The 27068-nt window shown below is 38.6% G+C and overlaps 1 protein-coding gene across 1 annotated transcript in view; it reads right to left on the bottom strand.

Annotated features, from left to right (window-relative positions):
• Positions 1 to 25709, bottom strand: part of cass4 (Cas scaffold protein family member 4) — a 162384-nt gene extending 136675 nt beyond the window's left edge. The window contains exon 1 of the mRNA XM_055869994.1: positions 25132 to 25709. Coding sequence (XP_055725969.1) covers positions 25132 to 25137 — 6 coding nt within the window. The 5' untranslated portion in view covers positions 25138 to 25709. The remainder of the gene's footprint in view (positions 1 to 25131) is intronic.
• Positions 25710 to 27068: the final 1359 nt, after the last annotated feature.

Below are 27068 nucleotides of genomic sequence, written 5' to 3' on the forward strand. Positions count from 1 at the left end.
TTAGTAACTATATACTGTAGTACTGTAGTGACCAGGGTTAATAACTATATACTGTAGTGACCAGGGTTAGTAACTATATACTGTAGTACTGTAGTGACCAGGGTTAATAACTATATACTGTAGTACTGTAGTGACCAGGGTTAGTAACTATATACTGTAGTGATCAGGGTTAGTAACTATATACTGTAGTGACCAGGGTTAGTAACTATATACTGTAGTACTGTAGTGACCAGGGTTAATAACTATATACTATAGTGACCAGGGTTAATAACTATATACTGTAGTACTGTAGTGACCAGGGTTAGTAACTATATACTGTAGTACTGTAGTGACCAGGGTTAGTAACTATATACTGTAGTGACCAGGGTTAGTAACTATATACTGTAGTGACCAGGGTTAATAACTATATACTGTAGTGACCAGGGTTAGTAACTATATACTGTAGTACTGTAGTGATCAGGGTTAGTAACTATATACTGTAGTGACCAGGGTTAGTAACTATATACTGTAGTACTGTAGTGACCAGGGTTAGTAACTATATACTGTAGTACTGTAGTGACCAGGGTTAATAACTATATACTATAGTGACCAGGGTTAATAACTATATACTGTAGTGACCAGGGTTAGTAACTATATACTGTAGTGACCAGGGTTAGTAACTATATACTGTAGTACTGTAGTGACCAGGGTTAGTAACTATATACTGTAGTACTGTAGTGACCAGGGTTAGTAACTATATACTGTAGTACTGTAGTGACCAGGGTTAGTAACTATATACTGTAGTGACCAGGGTTAATAACTATATACTGTAGTGACCAGGGTTAGTAACTATATACTGTAGTGACCAGGGTTAATAACTATATACTGTAGTACTGTAGTGACCAGGGTTAGTAACTATATACTGTAGTGACCAGGGTTAGTAACTATATACTGTAGTGACCAGGGTTAGGGTTATATAGTACTGTAGTGACCAGGGTTAGGGTTATATAGTACTGTAGTGACCAGGGTTATATAGTACTGTAGTGACCAGGGTTATATAGTACTGTAGTGACCAGGGTTATATAGTACTGTAGTGACCAGGGTTAGGGTTATATAGTACTGTAGTGACCAGGGTTAGGGTTATATAGTACTGTAGTGACCAGGGTTATATAGTACTGTAGTGACCAGGGTTATATAGTACTGTAGTGACCAGGGTTAGGGTTATATAGTACTGTAGTGACCAGGGTTAGTAACTATATACTGTAGTACTGTAGTGACCAGGGTTAGTAACTATATACTGTAGTGACCAGGGTTAGTAACTATATACTGTAGTACTGTAGTGACCAGGGTTAGTAACTATATACTGTAGTACTGTAGTGACCAGGGTTAATAACTATATACTATAGTGACCAGGGTTAATAACTATATACTGTAGTGACCAGGGTTAGTAACTATATACTGTAGTGACCAGGGTTAGTAACTATATACTGTAGTACTGTAGTGACCAGGGTTAGTAACTATATACTGTAGTACTGTAGTGACCAGGGTTAGTAACTATATACTGTAGTGACCAGGGTTAATAACTATATACTGTAGTGACCAGGGTTAGTAACTATATACTGTAGTGACCAGGGTTAGTAACTATATACTGTAGTGACCAGGGTTAGTAACTATATACTGTAGTACTGTAGTGACCAGGGTTAGTAACTATATACTGTAGTACTGTAGTGACCAGGGTTAGTAACTATATACTGTAGTACTGTAGTGACCAGGGTTAGTAACTATATACTGTAGTACTGTAGTGACCAGGGTTAGGGTTATATAGTACTGTAGTGACCAGGGTTAGGGTTATATAGTACTGTAGTGACCAGGGTTATATAGTACTGTAGTGACCAGGGTTATATAGTACTGTAGTGACCAGGGTTAGGGTTATATAGTACTGTAGTGACCAGGGTTAGGGTTATATAGTACTGTAGTGACCAGGGTTATATAGTACTGTAGTGACCAGGGTTATATAGTACTGTAGTGACCAGGGTTATATAGTACTGTAGTGACCAGGGTTAGGGTTATATAGTACTGTTGTGACCAGGGTTAGGGTTATATAGTACTGTAGTGACCAGGGTTATATAGTACTGTAGTGACCAGGGTTATATAGTACTGTAGTGACCAGGGTTAGGGTTATATAGTACTGTAGTGACCAGGGTTAGTAACTATATACTGTAGTACTGTAGTGACCAGGGTTAGTAACTATATACTGTAGTGACCAGGGTTAGTAACTATATACTGTAGTACTGTAGTGACCAGGGTTAGTAACTATATACTGTAGTGATCAGGGTTAATAACTATATACTGTAGTACTGTAGTGACCAGGGTTAGTAACTATATACTGTAGTGACCAGGGTTAGTAACTATATACTGTAGTGACCAGGGTTAATAACTATATACTGTAGTGACCAGGGTTAATAACTATATACTGTAGTGACCAGGGTTAATAACTATATACTGTAGTGACCAGGGTTAATAACTATATACTATAGTGACCAGGGTTAGTAACTATATACTGTAGTACTGTAGTGATCAGGGTTAATAACTATATACTATAGTGACCAGGGTTAGTAACTATATACTGTAGTACTGTAGTGATCAGGGTTAATAACTATATACTATAGTGACCAGGGTTAATAACTATATACTGTAGTGACCAGGGTTAGTAACTATATACTGTAGTACTGTAGTGATCAGGGTTAATAACTATATACTATAGTGACCAGGGTTGATAACTATATACTGTAGTGACCAGGGTTAGTAACTATATACTGTAGTACTGTAGTGACCAGGGTTAATAACTATATACTGTAGTACTGTAGTGACCAGGGTTAGTAACTATATACTGTAGTGATCAGGGTTAGTAACTATATACTGTAGTGACCAGGGTTAGTAACTATATACTGTAGTACTGTAGTGACCAGGGTTAATAACTATATACTATAGTGACCAGGGTTAATAACTATATACTGTAGTACTGTAGTGACCAGGGTTAGTAACTATATACTGTAGTACTGTAGTGACCAGGGTTAGTAACTATATACTGTAGTGACCAGGGTTAGTAACTATATACTGTAGTGACCAGGGTAAATAACTATATACTGTAGTGACCAGGGTTAGTAACTATATACTGTAGTACTGTAGTGATCAGGGTTAGTAACTATATACTGTAGTGACCAGGGTTAGTAACTATATACTGTAGTACTGTAGTGACCAGGGTTAGTAACTATATACTGTAGTACTGTAGTGACCAGGGTTAATAACTATATACTATAGTGACCAGGGTTAATAACTATATACTGTAGTGACCAGGGTTAGTAACTATATACTATAGTGACCAGGGTTAGTAACTATATACTGTAGTACTGTAGTGTCCAGGGTTAGTAACTATATACTGTAGTACTGTAGTGACCAGGGTTAGTAACTATATACTGTAGTGACCAGGGTTAATAACTATATACTGTAGTGACCAGGGTTAGTAACTATATACTGTAGTGACCAGGGTTAGTAACTATATACTGTAGTGACCAGGGTTAGTAACTATATACTGTAGTACTGTAGTGACCAGGGTTAGTAACTATATACTGTAGTGACCAGGGTTAGTAACTATATACTGTAGTGACCAGGGTTAATAACTATATACTGTAGTGACCAGGGTTAGTAACTATATACTGTAGTACTGTAGTGATCAGGGTTAGTAACTATATACTGTAGTGACCAGGGTTAGTAACTATATACTGTAGTACTGTAGTGACCAGGGTTAGTAACTATATACTGTAGTACTGTAGTGACCAGGGTTAATAACTATATACTGTAGTGACCAGGGTTAGTAACTATATACTGTAGTACTGTAGTGACCAGGGTTAATAACTATATACTGTAGTACTGTAGTGACCAGGGTTAGTAACTATATACTGTAGTGATCAGGGTTAGTAACTATATACTGTAGTGACCAGGGTTAGTAACTATATACTGTAGTACTGTAGTGACCAGGGTTAATAACTATATACTATAGTGACCAGGGTTAATAACTATATACTGTAGTACTGTAGTGACCAGGGTTAGTAACTATATACTGTAGTACTGTAGTGACCAGGGTTAGTAACTATATACTGTAGTGACCAGGGTTAGTAACTATATACTGTAGTGACCAGGGTTAATAACTATATACTGTAGTGACCAGGGTTAGTAACTATATACTGTAGTACTGTAGTGATCAGGGTTAGTAACTATATACTGTAGTGACCAGGGTTAGTAACTATATACTGTAGTACTGTAGTGACCAGGGTTAGTAACTATATACTGTAGTACTGTAGTGACCAGGGTTAATAACTATATACTATAGTGACCAGGGTTAATAACTATATACTGTAGTGACCAGGGTTAGTAACTATATACTGTAGTGACCAGGGTTAGTAACTATATACTGTAGTACTGTAGTGACCAGGGTTAGTAACTATATACTGTAGTACTGTAGTGACCAGGGTTAGTAACTATATACTGTAGTACTGTAGTGACCAGGGTTAGTAACTATATACTGTAGTGACCAGGGTTAATAACTATATACTGTAGTGACCAGGGTTAGTAACTATATACTGTAGTGACCAGGGTTAATAACTATATACTGTAGTACTGTAGTGACCAGGGTTAGTAACTATATACTGTAGTGACCAGGGTTAGTAACTATATACTGTAGTGACCAGGGTTAGGGTTATATAGTACTGTAGTGACCAGGGTTAGGGTTATATAGTACTGTAGTGACCAGGGTTATATAGTACTGTAGTGACCAGGGTTATATAGTACTGTAGTGACCAGGGTTATATAGTACTGTAGTGACCAGGGTTAGGGTTATATAGTACTGTAGTGACCAGGGTTAGGGTTATATAGTACTGTAGTGACCATGGTTATATAGTACTGTAGTGACCAGGGTTATATAGTACTGTAGTGACCAGGGTTAGGGTTATATAGTACTGTAGTGACCAGGGTTATATAGTACTGTAGTGACCAGGGTTATATAGTACTGTAGTGACCAGGGTTATATAGTACTGTAGTGACCAGGGTTAGGGTTATATAGTACTGTAGTGACCAGGGTTAGGGTTATATAGTACTGTAGTGACCAGGGTTATATAGTACTGTAGTGACCAGGGTTATATAGTACTGTAGTGACCAGGGTTAGGGTTATATAGTACTGTAGTGACCAGGGTTAGTAACTATATACTGTAGTACTGTAGTGACCAGGGTTAGTAACTATATACTGTAGTGACCAGGGTTAGTAACTATATACTGTAGTACTGTAGTGACCAGGGTTAGTAACTATATACTGTAGTACTGTAGTGACCAGGGTTAATAACTATATACTATAGTGACCAGGGTTAATAACTATATACTGTAGTGACCAGGGTTAGTAACTATATACTGTAGTGACCAGGGTTAGTAACTATATACTGTAGTACTGTAGTGACCAGGGTTAGTAACTATATACTGTAGTACTGTAGTGACCAGGGTTAGTAACTATATACTGTAGTGACCAGGGTTAATAACTATATACTGTAGTGACCAGGGTTAGTAACTATATACTGTAGTGACCAGGGTTAGTAACTATATACTGTAGTGACCAGGGTTAGTAACTATATACTGTAGTACTGTAGTGACCAGGGTTAGTAACTATATACTGTAGTACTGTAGTGACCAGGGTTAGTAACTATATACTGTAGTACTGTAGTGACCAGGGTTAGTAACTATATACTGTAGTACTGTAGTGACCAGGGTTAGGGTTATATAGTACTGTAGTGACCAGGGTTAGGGTTATATAGTACTGTAGTGACCAGGGTTATATAGTACTGTAGTGACCAGGGTTATATAGTACTGTAGTGACCAGGGTTAGGGTTATATAGTACTGTAGTGACCAGGGTTAGGGTTATATAGTACTGTAGTGACCAGGGTTATATAGTACTGTAGTGACCAGGGTTATATAGTACTGTAGTGACCAGGGTTATATAGTACTGTAGTGACCAGGGTTAGGGTTATATAGTACTGTTGTGACCAGGGTTAGGGTTATATAGTACTGTAGTGACCAGGGTTATATAGTACTGTAGTGACCAGGGTTATATAGTACTGTAGTGACCAGGGTTAGGGTTATATAGTACTGTAGTGACCAGGGTTAGTAACTATATACTGTAGTACTGTAGTGACCAGGGTTAGTAACTATATACTGTAGTGACCAGGGTTAGTAACTATATACTGTAGTACTGTAGTGACCAGGGTTAGTAACTATATACTGTAGTGATCAGGGTTAATAACTATATACTGTAGTACTGTAGTGACCAGGGTTAGTAACTATATACTGTAGTGACCAGGGTTAGTAACTATATACTGTAGTGACCAGGGTTAATAACTATATACTGTAGTGACCAGGGTTAATAACTATATACTGTAGTGACCAGGGTTAATAACTATATACTGTAGTGACCAGGGTTAATAACTATATACTATAGTGACCAGGGTTAGTAACTATATACTGTAGTACTGTAGTGATCAGGGTTAATAACTATATACTATAGTGACCAGGGTTAGTAACTATATACTGTAGTACTGTAGTGATCAGGGTTAATAACTATATACTATAGTGACCAGGGTTAATAACTATATACTGTAGTGACCAGGGTTAGTAACTATATACTGTAGTACTGTAGTGATCAGGGTTAATAACTATATACTATAGTGACCAGGGTTGATAACTATATACTGTAGTGACCAGGGTTAGTAACTATATACTGTAGTACTGTAGTGACCAGGGTTAATAACTATATACTGTAGTACTGTAGTGACCAGGGTTAGTAACTATATACTGTAGTGATCAGGGTTAGTAACTATATACTGTAGTGACCAGGGTTAGTAACTATATACTGTAGTACTGTAGTGACCAGGGTTAATAACTATATACTATAGTGACCAGGGTTAATAACTATATACTGTAGTACTGTAGTGACCAGGGTTAGTAACTATATACTGTAGTACTGTAGTGACCAGGGTTAGTAACTATATACTGTAGTGACCAGGGTTAGTAACTATATACTGTAGTGACCAGGGTAAATAACTATATACTGTAGTGACCAGGGTTAGTAACTATATACTGTAGTACTGTAGTGATCAGGGTTAGTAACTATATACTGTAGTGACCAGGGTTAGTAACTATATACTGTAGTACTGTAGTGACCAGGGTTAGTAACTATATACTGTAGTACTGTAGTGACCAGGGTTAATAACTATATACTATAGTGACCAGGGTTAATAACTATATACTGTAGTGACCAGGGTTAGTAACTATATACTATAGTGACCAGGGTTAGTAACTATATACTGTAGTACTGTAGTGTCCAGGGTTAGTAACTATATACTGTAGTACTGTAGTGACCAGGGTTAGTAACTATATACTGTAGTGACCAGGGTTAATAACTATATACTGTAGTGACCAGGGTTAGTAACTATATACTGTAGTGACCAGGGTTAGTAACTATATACTGTAGTGACCAGGGTTAGTAACTATATACTGTAGTACTGTAGTGACCAGGGTTAGTAACTATATACTGTAGTGACCAGGGTTAGTAACTATATACTGTAGTGACCAGGGTTAATAACTATATACTGTAGTGACCAGGGTTAGTAACTATATACTGTAGTACTGTAGTGATCAGGGTTAGTAACTATATACTGTAGTGACCAGGGTTAGTAACTATATACTGTAGTACTGTAGTGACCAGGGTTAGTAACTATATACTGTAGTACTGTAGTGACCAGGGTTAATAACTATATACTGTAGTGACCAGGGTTAGTAACTATATACTGTAGTACTGTAGTGACCAGGGTTAATAACTATATACTGTAGTACTGTAGTGACCAGGGTTAGTAACTATATACTGTAGTGATCAGGGTTAGTAACTATATACTGTAGTGACCAGGGTTAGTAACTATATACTGTAGTACTGTAGTGACCAGGGTTAATAACTATATACTATAGTGACCAGGGTTAATAACTATATACTGTAGTACTGTAGTGACCAGGGTTAGTAACTATATACTGTAGTACTGTAGTGACCAGGGTTAGTAACTATATACTGTAGTGACCAGGGTTAGTAACTATATACTGTAGTGACCAGGGTTAATAACTATATACTGTAGTGACCAGGGTTAGTAACTATATACTGTAGTACTGTAGTGATCAGGGTTAGTAACTATATACTGTAGTGACCAGGGTTAGTAACTATATACTGTAGTACTGTAGTGACCAGGTTAGTAACTATATACTGTAGTACTGTAGTGACCAGGGTTAATAACTATATACTATAGTGACCAGGGTTAATAACTATATACTGTAGTGACCAGGGTTAGTAACTATATACTGTAGTGACCAGGGTTAGTAACTATATACTGTAGTACTGTAGTGACCAGGGTTAGTAACTATATACTGTAGTACTGTATTGACCAGGGTTAGTAACTATATACTGTAGTACTGTAGTGACCAGGGTTAGTAACTATATACTGTAGTGACCAGGGTTAATAACTATATACTGTAGTGACCAGGGTTAGTAACTATATACTGTAGTGACCAGGGTTAATAACTATATACTGTAGTACTGTAGTGACCAGGGTTAGTAACTATATACTGTAGTGACCAGGGTTAGTAACTATATACTGTAGTGACCAGGGTTAGGGTTATATAGTACTGTAGTGACCAGGGTTAGGGTTATATAGTACTGTAGTGACCAGGGTTATATAGTACTGTAGTGACCAGGGTTATATAGTACTGTAGTGACCAGGGTTATATAGTACTGTAGTGACCAGGGTTAGGGTTATATAGTACTGTAGTGACCAGGGTTAGGGTTATATAGTACTGTAGTGACCATGGTTATATAGTACTGTAGTGACCAGGGTTATATAGTACTGTAGTGACCAGGGTTAGGGTTATATAGTACTGTAGTGACCAGGGTTAGTAACTATATACTGTAGTACTGTAGTGACCAGGGTTAGTAACTATATACTGTAGTGACCAGGGTTAGTAACTATATACTGTAGTACTGTAGTGACCAGGGTTAGTAACTATATACTGTATTGATCAGGGTTAATAACTATATACTGTAGTACTGTAGTGACCAGGGTTAGTAACTATATACTGTAGTGACCAGGGTTAGTAACTATATACTGTAGTGACCAGGGTTAATAACTATATACTGTAGTGACCAGGGTTAGTAACTATATACTGTAGTACTGTAGTGATCAGGGTTAGTAACTATATACTGTAGTGACCAGGGTTAGTAACTATATACTGTAGTACTGTAGTGACCAGGGTTAGTAACTATATACTGTAGTACTGTAGTGACCAGGGTTAATAACTATATACTATAGTGACCAGGGTTAATAACTATATACTGTAGTGACCAGGGTTAGTAACTATATACTGTAGTGACCAGGGTTAGTAACTATATACTGTAGTACTGTAGTGACCAGGGTTAGTAACTATATACTGTAGTACTGTAGTGACCAGGGTTAGTAACTATATACTGTAGTGACCAGGGTTAATAACTATATACTGTAGTGACCAGGGTTAGTAACTATATACTGTAGTGACCAGGGTTAGCAACTATATACTGTAGTACTGTAGTGACCAGGGTTAGTAACTATATACTGTAGTACTGTAGTGACCAGGGTTAGTAACTATATACTGTAGTGACCAGGGTTAGTAACTATATACTGTAGTGACCAGGGTTAGTAACTATATACTGTAGTACTGTAGTGATCAGGGTTAATAACTATATACTATAGTGACCAGGGTTAATAACTATATACTGTAGTGACCAGGGTTAGTAACTATATACTGTAGTACTGTAGTGACCAGGGTTAATAACTATATACTGTAGTACTGTAGTGACCAGGGTTAGTAACTATATACTGTAGTGATCAGGGTTAGTAACTATATACTGTAGTGACCAGGGTTAGGGTTATATAGTACTGTAGTGACCAGGGTTATATAGTACTGTAGTGACCAGGGTTATATAGTACTGTAGTGACCAGGGTTAGGGTTATATAGTACTGTAGTGACCAGGGTTAGTAACTATATACTGTAGTACTGTAGTGACCAGGGTTAGTAACTATATACTGTAGTGACCAGGGTTAGTAACTATATACTGTAGTACTGTAGTGACCAGGGTTAGTAACTATATACTGTAGTGATCAGGGTTAATAACTATATACTGTAGTACTGTAGTGACCAGGGTTAGTAACTATATACTGTAGTGACCAGGGTTAGTAACTATATACTGTAGTGACCAGGGTTAATAACTATATACTGTAGTGACCAGGGTTAATAACTATATACTGTAGTGACCAGGGTTAATAACTATATACTGTAGTGACCAGGGTTAATAACTATATACTATAGTGACCAGGGTTAGTAACTATATACTGTAGTACTGTAGTGATCAGGGTTAATAACTATATACTATAGTGACCAGGGTTAGTAACTATATACTGTAGTACTGTAGTGATCAGGGTTAATAACTATATACTATAGTGACCAGGGTTAATAACTATATACTGTAGTGACCAGGGTTAGTAACTATATACTGTAGTACTGTAGTGATCAGGGTTAATAACTATATACTATAGTGACCAGGGTTAATAACTATATACTGTAGTGACCAGGGTTAGTAACTATATACTGTAGTACTGTAGTGATCAGGGTTAGTAACTATATACTGTAGTGATCAGGGTTAATAACTATATACTGTAGTACTGTAGTGACCAGGGTTAGTAACTATATACTGTAGTGACCAGGGTTAGTAACTATATACTGTAGTGATCAGGGTTAATAACTATATACTGTAGTACTGTAGTGACCAGGGTTAGTAACTATATACTGTAGTGACCAGGGTTAGTAACTATGTACTGTAGTGACCAGGGTTAATAACTATATACTGTAGTGACGAGGGTTAATAACTATATACTGTAGTGACCAGGGTTAATAACTATATACTGTAGTGACCAGGGTTAATAACTATATACTATAGTGACCAGGGTTAGTAACTATATACTGTAGTACTGTAGTGATCAGGGTTAATAACTATATACTATAGTGACCAGGGTTAGTAACTATATACTGTAGTACTGTAGTGATCAGGGTTAATAACTATATACTATAGTGACCAGGGTTAATAACTATATACTGTAGTGACCAGGGTTAGTAACTATATACTGTAGTACTGTAGTGATCAGGGTTAATAACTATATACTATAGTGACCAGGGTTAATAACTATATACTGTAGTGACCAGGGTTAGTAACTATATACTGTAGTACTGTAGTGACCAGGGTTAATAACTATATACTGTAGTACTGTAGTGACCAGGGTTAGTAACTATATACTGTAGTGATCAGGGTTAGTAACTATATACTGTAGTGACCAGGGTTAGTAACTATATACTGTAGTACTGTAGTGACCAGGGTTAATAACTATATACTATAGTGACCAGGGTTAATAACTATATACTGTAGTACTGTAGTGACCAGGGTTAGTAACTATATACTGTAGTACTGTAGTGACCAGGGTTAGTAACTATATACTGTAGTGACCAGGGTTAGTAACTATATACTGTAGTACTGTAGTGATCAGGGTTAGTAACTATATACTGTAGTGACCAGGGTTAGTAACTATATACTGTAGTACTGTAGTGACCAGGGTTAGTAACTATATACTGTAGTACTGTAGTGACCAGGGTTAATAACTATATACTATAGTGACCAGGGTTAATAACTATATACTGTAGTGACCAGGGTTAGTAACTATATACTGTAGTGACCAGGGTTAGTAACTATATACTGTAGTACTGTAGTGACCAGGGTTAGTAACTATATACTGTAGTACTGTAGTGACCAGGGTTAGTAACTATATACTGTAGTACTGTAGTGACCAGGGTTAGTAACTATATACTGTAGTGACCAGGGTTAATAACTATATACTGTAGTGACCAGGGTTAGTAACTATATACTGTAGTGACCAGGGTTAGTAACTATATACTGTAGTGACCAGGGTTAGTAACTATATACTGTAGTACTGTAGTGACCAGGGTTAGTAACTATATACTGTAGTACTGTAGTGACCAGGGTTAGTAACTATATACTGTAGTACTGTAGTGACCAGGGTTAGTAACTATATACTGTAGTACTGTAGTGACCAGGGTTAGGGTTATATAGTACTGTAGTGACCAGGGTTAGGGTTATATAGTACTGTAGTGACCAGGGTTATATAGTACTGTAGTGACCAGGGTTATATAGTACTGTAGTGACCAGGGTTAGGGTTATATAGTACTGTAGTGACCAGGGTTAGGGTTATATAGTACTGTAGTGACCAGGGTTATATAGTACTGTAGTGACCAGGGTTATATAGTACTGTAGTGACCAGGGTTATATAGTACTGTAGTGACCAGGGTTAGGGTTATATAGTACTGTAGTGACCAGGGTTAGGGTTATATAGTACTGTAGTGACCAGGGTTATATAGTACTGTAGTGACCAGGGTTATATAGTACTGTAGTGACCAGGGTTAGGGTTATATAGTACTGTAGTGACCAGGGTTAGTAACTATATACTGTAGTACTGTAGTGACCAGGGTTAGTAACTATATACTGTAGTGACCAGGGTTAGTAACTATATACTGTAGTACTGTAGTGACCAGGGTTAGTAACTATATACTGTAGTGATCAGGGTTAATAACTATATACTGTAGTACTGTAGTGACCAGGGTTAGTAACTATATACTGTAGTGACCAGGGTTAGTAACTATATACTGTAGTGACCAGGGTTAATAACTATATACTGTAGTGACCAGGGTTAATAACTATATACTGTAGTGACCAGGGTTAATAACTATATACTGTAGTGACCAGGGTTAATAACTATATACTATAGTGACCAGGGTTAGTAACTATATACTGTAGTACTGTAGTGATCAGGGTTAATAACTATATACTATAGTGACCAGGGTTAGTAACTATATACTGTAGTACTGTAGTGATCAGGGTTAATAACTATATACTATAGTGACCAGGGTTAATAACTATATACTGTAGTGACCAGGGTTAGTAACTATATACTGTAGTACTGTAGTGATCAGGGTTAATAACTATATACTATAGTGACCAGGGTTAATAACTATATACTGTAGTGACCAGGGTTAGTAACTATATACTGTAGTACTGTAGTGACCAGGGTTAATAACTATATACTGTAGTACTGTAGTGACCAGGGTTAGTAACTATATACTGTAGTGATCAGGGTTAGTAACTATATACTGTAGTGACCAGGGTTAGTAACTATATACTGTAGTACTGTAGTGACCAGGGTTAATAACTATATACTATAGTGACCAGGGGTAATAACTATATACTGTAGTACTGTAGTGACCAGGGTTAGTAACTATATACTGTAGTACTGTAGTGACCAGGGTTAGTAACTATATACTGTAGTGACCAGGGTTAGTAACTATATACTGTAGTGACCAGGGTTAATAACTATATACTGTAGTGACCAGGGTTAATAACTATATACTGTAGTGACCAGGGTTAATAACTATATACTGTAGTGACCAGGGTTAATAGCTATATACTATAGTGACCAGGGTTAGTAACTATATACTGTAGTACTGTAGTGATCAGGGTTAATAACTATATACTATAGTGACCAGGGTTAGTAACTATATACTGTAGTACTGTAGTGATCAGGGTTAATAACTATATACTATAGTGACCAGGGTTAATAACTATATACTGTAGTGACCAGGGTTAGTAACTATATACTGTAGTACTGTAGTGATCAGGGTTAATAACTATATACTATAGTGACCAGGGTTAATAACTATATACTGTAGTGACCAGGGTTAGTAACTATATACTGTAGTACTGTAGTGACCAGGGTTAATAACTATATACTGTAGTACTGTAGTGACCAGGGTTAGTAACTATATACTGTAGTGATCAGGGTTAGTAACTATATACTGTAGTGACCAGGGTTAGTAACTATATACTGTAGTACTGTAGTGACCAGGGTTAATAACTATATACTATAGTGACCAGGGTTAATAACTATATACTGTAGTACTGTAGTGACCAGGGTTAGTAACTATATACTGTAGTACTGTAGTGACCAGGGTTAGTAACTATATACTGTAGTGACCAGGGTTAGGAACTATATACTGTAGTGACCAGGGTTAGTAACTATATACTGTAGTACTGTAGTGATCAGGGTTAATAACTATATACTATAGTGACCAGGGTTAATAACTATATACTGTAGTGACCAGGGTTAGTAACTATATACTGTAGTACTGTAGTGACCAGGGTTAATAACTATATACTGTAGTACTGTAGTGACCAGGGTTAGTAACTATATACTGTAGTGATCAGGCTTAGTAACTATATACTGTAGTGACCAGGGTTAGTAACTATATACTGTAGTACTGTAGTGACCAGGGTTAATAACTATATACTATAGTGACCAGGGTTAATAACTATATACTGTAGTACTGTAGTGACCAGGGTTAGTAACTATATACTGTAGTACTGTAGTGACCAGGGTTAGTAACTATATACTGTAGTGACCAGGGTTAGTAACTATATACTGTAGTGACCAGGGTTAATAACTATATACTGTAGTGACCAGGGTTAGTAACTATATACTGTAGTACTGTAGTGATCAGGGTTAGTAACTATATACTGTAGTGACCAGGGTTAGTAACTATATACTGTAGTACTGTAGTGACCAGGGTTAGTAACTATATACTGTAGTACTGTAGTGACCAGGGTTAATAACTATATACTGTAGTGACCAGGGTTAGTAACTATATACTGTAGTGACCAGGGTTAGTAACTATATACTGTAGTACTGTAGTGATCAGGGTTAATAACTATATACTATAGTGACCAGGGTTAGTAACTATATACTGTAGTACTGTAGTGATCAGGGTTAGTAACTATATACTGTAGTGATCAGGGTTAATAACTATATACTGTAGTACTGTAGTGACCAGGGTTAGTAACTATATACTGTAGTGACCAGGGTTAGTAACTATATACTGTAGTGATCAGGGTTAATAACTATATACTGTAGTACTGTAGTGACCAGGGTTAGTAACTATATACTGTAGTGACCAGGGTTAGTAACTATATACTGTAGTGATCAGGGTTAATAACTATATACTGTAGTACTGTAGTGACCAGGGTTAGTAACTATATACTGTAGTGACCAGGGTTAGTAACTATGTACTGTAGTGACCAGGGTTAATAACTATATACTGTAGTGACGAGGGTTAATAACTATATACTGTAGTGACCAGGGTTAATAACTATATACTGTAGTGACCAGGGTTAATAACTATATACTATAGTGACCAGGGTTAGTAACTATATACTGTAGTACTGTAGTGATCAGGGTTAATAACTATATACTATAGTGACCAGGGTTAGTAACTATATACTGTAGTACTGTAGTGATCAGGGTTAATAACTATATACTATAGTGACCAGGGTTAATAACTATATACTGTAGTGACCAGGGTTAGTAACTATATACTGTAGTACTGTAGTGATCAGGGTTAATAACTATATACTATAGTGACCAGGGTTAATAACTATATACTGTAGTGACCAGGGTTAGTAACTATATACTGTAGTACTGTAGTGACCAGGGTTAATAACTATATACTGTAGTACTGTGGTGACCAGGGTTAGTAACTCAATACTGTAGTGATCAGGGTTAGTAACTATATACTGTAGTGACCAGGGTTAGTAACTATATACTGTAGTACTGTAGTGACCAGGGTTAATAACTATATACTATAGTGACCAGGGTTAATAACTATATACTGTAGTACTGTAGTGACCAGGGTTAGTAACTATATACTGTAGTACTGTAGTGACCAGGGTTAGTAACTATATACTGTAGTGACCAGGGTTAGTAACTATATACTGTAGTACTGTAGTGATCAGGGTTAGTAACTATATACTGTAGTGACCAGGGTTAGTAACTATATACTGTAGTACTGTAGTGACCAGGGTTAGTAACTATATACTGTAGTACTGTAGTGACCAGGGTTAATAACTATATACTATAGTGACCAGGGTTAATAACTATATACTGTAGTGACCAGGGTTAGTAACTATATACTGTAGTGACCAGGGTTAGTAACTATATACTGTAGTACTGTAGTGACCAGGGTTAGTAACTATATACTGTAGTACTGTAGTGACCAGGGTTAGTAACTATATACTGTAGTACTGTAGTGACCAGGGTTAGTAACTATATACTTTAGTGACCAGGGTTAATAACTATATACTGTAGTGACCAGGGTTAGTAACTATATACTGTAGTGACCAGGGTTAGTAACTATATACTGTAGTGACCAGGGTTAGTAACTATATACTGTAGTACTGTAGTGACCAGGGTTAGTAACTATATACTGTAGTACTGTAGTGACCAGGGTTAGTAACTATATACTGTAGTACTGTAGTGACCAGGGTTAGTAACTATATACTGTAGTACTGTAGTGACCAGGGTTAGGGTTATATAGTACTGTAGTGACCAGGGTTAGGGTTATATAGTACTGTAGTGACCAGGGTTATATAGTACTGTAGTGACCAGGGTTATATAGTACTGTAGTGACCAGGGTTAGGGTTATATAGTACTGTAGTGACCAGGGTTAGGGTTATATAGTACTGTAGTGACCAGGGTTATATAGTACTGTAGTGACCAGGGTTATATAGTACTGTAGTGACCAGGGTTATATAGTACTGTAGTGACCAGGGTTAGGGTTATATAGTACTGTAGTGACCAGGGTTAGGGTTATATAGTACTGTAGTGACCAGGGTTATATAGTACTGTAGTGACCAGGGTTATATAGTACTGTAGTGACCAGGGTTAGGGTTATATAGTACTGTAGTGACCAGGGTTAGTAACTATATACTGTAGTACTGTAGTGACCAGGGTTAGTAACTATATACTGTAGTGACCAGGGTTAGTAACTATATACTGTAGTACTGTAGTGACCAGGGTTAGTAACTATATACTGTAGTGATCAGGGTTAATAACTATATACTGTAGTACTGTAGTGACCAGGGTTAGTAACTATATACTGTAGTGACCAGGGTTAGTAACTATATACTGTAGTGACCAGGGTTAATAACTATATACTGTAGTGACCAGGGTTAATAACTATATACTGTAGTGACCAGGGTTAATAACTATATACTGTAGTGACCAGGGTTAATATCTATATACTATAGTGACCAGGGTTAGCAACTATATACTGTAGTACTGTAGTGATCAGGGTTAATAACTATATACTATAGTGACCAGGGTTAGTAACTATATACTGTAGTACTGTAGTGATCAGGGTTAATAACTATATACTATAGTGACCAGGGTTAATAACTATATACTGTAGTGACCAGGGTTAGTAACTATATACTGTAGTACTGTAGTGATCAGGGTTAATAACTATATACTATAGTGACCAGGGTTAATAACTATATACTGTAGTGACCAGGGTTAGTAACTATATACTGTAGTACTGTAGTGACCAGGGTTAATAACTATATACTGTAGTACTGTAGTGACCAGGGTTAGTAACTATATACTGTAGTGATCAGGGTTAGTAACTATATACTGTAGTGACCAGGGTTAGTAACTATATACTGTAGTACTGTAGTGACCAGGGTTAATAACTATATACTATAGTGACCAGGGGTAATAACTATATACTGTAGTACTGTAGTGACCAGGGTTAGTAACTATATACTGTAGTACTGTAGTGACCAGGGTTAGTAACTATATACTGTAGTGACCAGGGTTAGTAACTATATACTGTAGTGACCAGGGTTAATAACTATATACTGTAGTGACCAGGGTTAATAACTATATACTGTAGTGACCAGGGTTAATAACTATATACTGTAGTGACCAGGGTTAATAACTATATACTATAGTGACCAGGGTTAGTAACTATATACTGTAGTACTGTAGTGATCAGGGTTAATAACTATATACTATAGTGACCAGGGTTAGTAACTATATACTGTAGTACTGTAGTGATCAGGGTTAATAACTATATACTATAGTGACCAGGGTTAATAACTATATACTGTAGTGACCAGGGTTAGTAACTATATACTGTAGTACTGTAGTGATCAGGGTTAATAACTATATACTATAGTGACCAGGGTTAATAACTATATACTGTAGTGACCAGGGTTAGTAACTATATACTGTAGTACTGTAGTGACCAGGGTTAATAACTATATACTGTAGTACTGTAGTGACCAGGGTTAGTAACTATATACTGTAGTGATCAGGGTTAGTAACTATATACTGTAGTGACCAGGGTTAGTAACTATATACTGTAGTACTGTAGTGACCAGGGTTAATAACTATATACTATAGTGACCAGGGTTAATAACTATATACTGTAGTACTGTAGTGACCAGGGTTAGTAACTATATACTGTAGTACTGTAGTGACCAGGGTTAGTAACTATATACTGTAGTGACCAGGGTTAGTAACTATATACTGTAGTGACCAGGGTTAGTAACTATATACTGTAGTACTGTAGTGATCAGGGTTAATAACTATATACTATAGTGACCAGGGTTAATAACTATATACTGTAGTGACCAGGGTTAGTAACTATATACTGTAGTACTGTAGTGACCAGGGTTAATAACTATATACTGTAGTACTGTAGTGACCAGGGTTAGTAACTATATACTGTAGTGATCAGGGTTAGTAACTATATACTGTAGTGACCAGGGTTAGTAACTATATACTGTAGTACTGTAGTGACCAGGGTTAATAACTATATACTATAGTGACCAGGGTTAATAACTATATACTGTAGTACTGTAGTGACCAGGGTTAGTAACTATATACTGTAGTACTGTAGTGACCAGGGTTAGTAACTATATACTGTAGTGACCAGGGTTAGTAACTATATACTGTAGTGACCAGGGTTAATAACTATATACTGTAGTGACCAGGGTTAGTAACTATATACTGTAGTACTGTAGTGATCAGGGTTAGTAACTATATACTGTAGTGACCAGGGTTAGTAACTATATACTGTAGTACTGTAGTGACCAGGGTTAGTAACTATATACTGTAGTACTGTAGTGACCAGGGTTAATAACTATATACTGTAGTGACCAGGGTTAGTAACTATATACTGTAGTACTGTAGTGACCAGGGTTAATAACTATATACTGTAGTACTGTAGTGACCAGGGTTAGTAACTATATACTGTAGTGATCAGGGTTAGTAACTATATACTGTAGTGACCAGGGTTAGTAACTATATACTGTAGTACTGTAGTGACCAGGGTTAATAACTATATACTATAGTGACCAGGGTTAATAACTATATACTGTAGTACTGTAGTGACCAGGGTTAGTAACTATATACTGTAGTACTGTAGTGACCAGGGTTAGTAACTATATACTGTAGTGACCAGGGTTAGTAACTATATACTGTAGTGACCAGGGTTAATAACTATATACTGTAGTGACCAGGGTTAGTAACTATATACTGTAGTACTGTAGTGATCAGGGTTAGTAACTATATACTGTAGTGACCAGGGTTAGTAACTATATACTGTAGTACTGTAGTGACCAGGGTTAGTAACTATATACTGTAGTACTGTAGTGACCAGGGTTAATAACTATATACTATAGTGACCAGGGTTAATAACTATATACTGTAGTGACCAGGGTTAGTAACTATATACTGTAGTGACCAGGGTTAGTAACTATATACTGTAGTACTGTAGTGACCAGGGTTAGTAACTATATACTGTAGTACTGTAGTGACCAGGGTTAGTAACTATATACTGTAGTACTGTAGTGACCAGGGTTAGTAACTATATACTGTAGTGACCAGGGTTAATAACTATATACTGTAGTGACCAGGGTTAGTAACTATATACTGTAGTGACCAGGGTTAATAACTATATACTGTAGTACTGTAGTGACCAGGGTTAGTAACTATATACTGTAGTGACCAGGGTTAGTAACTATATACTGTAGTGACCAGGGTTAGGGTTATATAGTACTGTAGTGACCAGGGTTAGGGTTATATAGTACTGTAGTGACCAGGGTTATATAGTACTGTAGTGACCAGGGTTATATAGTACTGTAGTGACCAGGGTTATATAGTACTGTAGTGACCAGGGTTAGGGTTATATAGTACTGTAGTGACCAGGGTTAGGGTTATATAGTACTGTAGTGACCAGGGTTATATAGTACTGTAGTGACCAGGGTTATATAGTACTGTAGTGACCAGGGTTAGGGTTATATAGTACTGTAGTGACCAGGGTTAGTAACTATATACTGTAGTACTGTAGTGACCAGGGTTAGTAACTATATACTGTAGTGACCAGGGTTAGTAACTATATACTGTAGTACTGTAGTGACCAGGGTTAGTAACTATATACTGTAGTGATCAGGGTTAAAAACTATATACTGTAGTACTGTAGTGACCAGGGTTAGTAACTATATACTGTAGTGACCAGGGTTAGTAACTATATACTGTAGTGACCAGGGTTAATAACTATATACTGTAGTGACGAGGGTTAATAACTATATACTGTAGTGACCAGGGTTAATAACTATATACTGTAGTGACCAGGGTTAATAACTATATACTATAGTGACCAGGGTTAGTAACTATATACTGTAGTACTGTAGTGATCAGGGTTAGTAACTATATACTATAGTGACCAGGGTTAGTAACTATATACTGTAGTACTGTAGTGATCAGGGTTAATAACTATATACTATAGTGACCAGGGTTAATAACTATATACTGTAGTGACCAGGGTTAGTAACTATATACTGTAGTACTGTAGTGATCAGGGTTAATAACTATATACTATAGTGACCAGGGTTAATAACTATATACTGTAGTGACCAGGGTTAGTAACTATATACTGTAGTACTGTAGTGACCAGGGTTAATAACTATATACTGTAGTACTGTAGTGACCAGGGTTAGTAACTATATACTGTAGTGATCAGGGTTAGTAACTATATACTGTAGTGACCAGGGTTAGTAACTATATACTGTAGTACTGTAGTGACCAGGGTTAATAACTATATACTATAGTGACCAGGGTTAATAACTATATACTGTAGTACTGTAGTGACCAGGGTTAGTAACTATATACTGTAGTACTGTAGTGACCAGGGTTAGTAACTATATACTGTAGTGACCAGGGTTAGTAACTATATACTGTAGTGACCAGGGTTAGTAACTATATACTGTAGTACTGTAGTGATCAGGGTTAATAACTATATACTATAGTGACCAGGGTTAATAACTATATACTGTAGTGACCAGGGTTAGTAACTATATACTGTAGTACTGTAGTGACCAGGGTTAATAACTATATACTGTAGTACTGTAGTGACCAGGGTTAGTAACTATATACTGTAGTGATCAGGGTTAGTAACTATATACTGTAGTGACCAGGGTTAGTAACTATATACTGTAGTACTGTAGTGACCAGGGTTAATAACTATATACTATAGTGACCAGGGTTAATAACTATATACTGTAGTACTGTAGTGACCAGGGTTAGTAACTATATACTGTAGTACTGTAGTGACCAGGGTTAGTAACTATATACTGTAGTGACCAGGGTTAGTAACTATATACTGTAGTGACCAGGGTTAGTAACTATATACTGTAGTGACCAGGGTTAGTAACTATATACTGTAGTACTGTAGTGATCAGGGTTAGTAACTATATACTGTAGTGACCAGGGTTAGTAACTATATACTGTAGTACTGTAGTGACCAGGGTTAGTAACTATATACTGTAGTACTGTAGTGACCAGGGTTAATAACTATATACTGTAGTGACCAGGGTTAGTAACTATATACTGTAGTACTGTAGTGACCAGGGTTAATAACTATATACTGTAGTACTGTAGTGACCAGGGTTAGTAACTATATACTGTAGTGATCAGGGTTAGTAACTATATACTGTAGTGACCAGGGTTAGTAACTATATACTGTAGTACTGTAGTGACCAGGGTTAATAACTATATACTATAGTGACCAGGGTTAATAACTATATACTGTAGTACTGTAGTGACCAGGGTTAGTAACTATATACTGTAGTACTGTAGTGACCAGGGTTAGTAACTATATACTGTAGTGACCAGGGTTAGTAACTATATACTGTAGTGACCAGGGTTAATAACTATATACTGTAGTGACCAGGGTTAGTAACTATATACTGTAGTACTGTAGTGATCAAGGTTAGTAACTATATACTGTAGTGACCAGGGTTAGTAACTATATACTGTAGTACTGTAGTGACCAGGGTTAGTAACTATATACTGTAGTACTGTAGTGACCAGGGTTAATAACTATATACTATAGTGACCAGGGTTAATAACTATATACTGTAGTGACCAGGGTTAGTAACTATATACTGTAGTGACCAGGGTTAGTAACTATATACTGTAGTACTGTAGTGACCAGGGTTAGTAACTATATACTGTAGTGATCAGGGTTAGTAACTATATACTGTAGTGATCAGGGTTAGTAACTATATACTGTAGTGACCAGGGTTAGTAACTATATACTGTAGTGACCAGGGTTAATAACTATATACTGTAGTACTGTAGTGACCAGGGTTAATAACTATATACTGTAGTACTGTAGTGATCAGGGTTAGTAACTATATACTGTAGTACTGTAGTGACCAGGGTTAGTAACTATATACTGTAGTGACCAGGGTTAGGGTTATATAGTACTGTAGTGACCAGGGTTAGGGTTATATAGTACTGTAGTGACCAGGGTTATATAGTACTGTAGTGACCAGGGTTAGGGTTATATAGTACTGTAGTGACCAGGGTTAGGGTTATATAGTACTGTAGTGACCAGGGTTATATAGTACTGTAATGACCAGGGTTATATAGTACTGTAGTGACCAGGGTTATATAGTACTGTAGTGACCAGGGTTAGGGTTATATAGTACTGTAGTGACCAGGGTTAGGGTTATATAGTACTGTAGTGACCAGGGTTATATAGTACTGTAGTGACCAGGGTTATATAGTACTGTAGTGACCAGGGTTAGGGTTATATAGTACTGTAGTGACCAGGGTTATATAGTACTGTAGTGACCAGGGTTAGGGTTATATAGTACTGTAGTGACCAGGGTTAGGGTTATATAGTACTGTAGTGACCAGGGTTAGGGTTTTATAGTACTGTAGTAATCAGGGTTATGTAGTACTGTAGTGACCAGGGTTATATAGTACTGTAGTGACCAGGGTTAGGGTTATATAGTACTCTAGTGACCAGGGTTATATAGTACTGTCTATATACTGTAGTACTGTAGTGTAGTGGTTATATAGTACTGTCTATATACTGTAGTACTGTAGTGTAGTGGTTATATAGTACTGTCTATATACTGTAGTACTGTAGTATAGTATATTATATAGTGCTGTCTATTTACGATGTTTTCCTGAACAGCTTCTGCAGCTTATCTCCTGCTACCGTCTTGTTTTATTTAACTACAGACTTCCTGACCTCCTGCATCTTCTGCTTTTACTAGTGGCCTCGATCACACACACACACACACACACACACACTACGAGAAGAGAAGACAAAGACAGACAGAGAGATACAGACCCTGACAGACAGAGGGACACAGACCCTGACAGACAGACACAGACCCTGACAGACAGACACAGACCCTGACAGACAGACAGACACAGACCCTGACAGACAGAGAGACACAGACCCTGACAGACAGAGGGACACAGACCCTGACAGACAGAGGGACACAGACCCTGACAGACAGACACAGACCCTGACAGACAGAGAGACACAGACCCTGACAGACAGAGGACACAGACCCTGACAGACAGAGAGACACAGACCCTGACAGACAGAGGGATACAGACCCTGACAGACAGACACAGACCCTGACAGACAGAGAGACACAGACCCTGACAGACAGAGAGACACAGACCCTGACAGACAGACACAGACCCTGACAGACAGAGGGATACAGACCCTGACAGACAGACACAGACCCTGACAGACAGAGGACACAGACCCTGACAGACAGACAGACCCTGACAGACAGACACAGACCCTGACAGACAGAGAGATACAGACCCTGACAGACAGACAGACACAGACCCTGACAGACAGAGGGACACAGACTCTGACAGACAGAGAGACACAGACCCTGACAGACAGAGGGACACAGACCCTGACAGACAGAGGGACACAGACCCTGACAGACAGAGGGACACAGACCCTGACAGACAGAGGACACAGACCCTGACAGACAGAGGACACAGACCCTGACAGACAGAGGACACAGACCCTGACAGACAGACACAGACCCTGACAGACAGACACAGACCCTGACAGACTCTGACAGGACATAGCGCTGCTGTCTCATTCCAACTTGTAATCCTCTCACCACCAGCAGCTACAGAGCTTCACGCTTTTAAAACACTCGAGATCAGCTGTGAAGCTCCCGTGACCCGGTTTTAGCTGTTAGTTCAACAGCTAGTCTTCATGTACAGCTTCTGAAGCCTGGTGTCTGTACCAGATGCTTCCTAAGGTCTAAAGCTATGCAGAGAACAAGGGGTGTCAGTGGTGGACGCAACTTGTGGATCTGATGGGTTTCTGAGAGCCTGGTTTTATACATCTTCTAAAGGTTGAGGGTTTAATGAGGCTCATAAAGGGCTGAGAATCTCTCTGACAAGAAATACTCTCATATTACAGAGCTGGGGGGGGGGGGGGGGGGGGGGCATGGAAATAGGAGGTAGCTACTAGCTGACACCGCAACTCAAAGTGAAATCTAAGCAGGTGGTTTTACAAGCAGACATTCCTTCAGACGGCACAACATAAAACTAGGGCAATGAATGAATGAACCAGCAACTGGATAGAACAAAACACACACATTTCTACGTAAGACTTCAAACACTAGATAAGCAGATGATTTTTTTTACTTTGTACACCATGATCAGTTACACGATGCTGGAACATACCTCCATATTTAGACTCCTCCGTATCCGACCCGACGGCAGTTAGTTCAGTAGTCCGGTTCACAGGTCCTCCTCTATACCGTCAATCATAACTAACGTTCTGGCTGCTTGTCTGTCTGGTGAATCCAGTGCTTGACTTGAGCAAGACAACACTGGAACTAAAGGCCAAAAAAAAAATGTTCAGCTGCTTTTTGAGTTCCTGCACCTCTTGTAGAATATTGGTCTAGAAAGTCTGCAGTTCTGGTACCTAAATATAAACAGTGTGGGCACCTATTTCCAGTTCAAGTACGGGATGAATCCTCTCTGTGAAGCAGGGCTGCGGTGCCTGTCCCCCTCTCTCCCTCTCTGAAACACATTGTGTGCTTGTCACAGAGCCGCAGACCCTTCACTGAAGGGGCAGAACACTCAGCGGCTTTGACAGATGGGGTTTCCTGGTTTCTCAATGGCTGGCTGAAGCACCCCTCTCTCCTTGGCCACACCCTCATCCCTCTAACTCAAACCTCACCGCGCTAAGTCACTCCTCACCCAGCTAAGTCACTCCTCAAACTCACTCCTTACCCCGCTAAGTCACTCCTCAAACTCACTCCTCACCCCGCTAAGTCACTCCTCAAACTCACTCCTTACCCCGCTAAGTCACTCCTCACCCCGCTAAGTCACTCCTCACCCCTCAAACTCACACCTCACCGCGCTAAGTCACTCCTCACCCCGCTAAGTCACTCCTTACCCCGCTAAGTCACTCCTCAACCCTCAAACTCACACCTCACCCAGCTAAGTCACTCCTCACCCCTCAAACCCACTCCTCACCCCGCTAAGTCATTCCTCACCCCTCAATCTCACTCCTCGTGCCGCTAACTCACCCTGCTAACTCACTCCTCATCCAGCGAACTCACTCCTCACTCCTCATGCCGCTAACTCACCCTGCTAACTCACTCCTCATGCCGCTAACTCACCCTGCTAACTCACTCCTCATCCAGCGAACTCACTCCTCATGCCGCTAACTCACCCTGCTAACTCACTCCTCATGCCGCTAACTCACTCCTCATCCAGCTAACTCACTCCTCACTCCTCATGCCGCTAACACACCCTGCTAACTCACTCCTCATCCAGCTAACTCACTCTTCCACTCTTCTTTCACATCAGGGACCATAACTAGCTCCTGTTCTAAAGCAGAAGTGTGTCAGTTGGTTTTATGGTTTACCATCTTCTGTTCCATCCAACAGAGGGGGTTTCATTCTTCTGTTTTTTCATTTCCCCTTTTTTTACTCAGTTTCATTTCTCTGTTCATCTCGGAGGTTTATTTATTTTGATTTTTTTTGTTTGAAATTCATGGATTCTTCAATCTCTAGTCTTAGAGGATAATATAACAAGTTGTCGGGGATTTGACTGACTGGGTTAGGGGTTATGGGGGATATGACTGGGTTGGGGGTATGGGGGATATGACTGGGTTGGGGGTATGGGGGATATGACTGGGTTAGGGGGTATGGGGGATATGACTGGGTTAGGGGGTATGGGGGATATGACTGGGTGGGGGGGTATGACTGGGTTGGGGGGTATGGGGGATATGACTGGGTTGGGGGATATGACTGGGTTGGGGGGTATGGGGGATATGACTGGGTTGGGGGGTATGGGGGATATGACTGGGTTGGGGGGTATGACTGGGTTGGGGGGTATGGGGATATGACTGGGTTGGGGGGTATGGGGGATATGACTGGGTTGGGGGGTATGACTGGGTTGGGGGGTATGGGGGATATGACTGGGTTGGGGGGTATGGGGATATGACTGGGTTGGGGGGTATGGGGGATATGACTGGATTGGGGGGTATGGGGATATGACTGGGTTGGGGGTATGACTGGGTTGGGGGTATGGGGATATGACTGGGTTGGGGGGTATGGGGATATGACTGGGTTGGGGGATATGACTGGGTTGGGGGGTATGGGGGA

The sequence above is a fragment of the Salvelinus fontinalis genome, chromosome 18 (assembly GCF_029448725.1).
Source record: "Salvelinus fontinalis isolate EN_2023a chromosome 18, ASM2944872v1, whole genome shotgun sequence".
Taxonomy (NCBI): Eukaryota; Metazoa; Chordata; class Actinopteri; order Salmoniformes; family Salmonidae; genus Salvelinus; species Salvelinus fontinalis.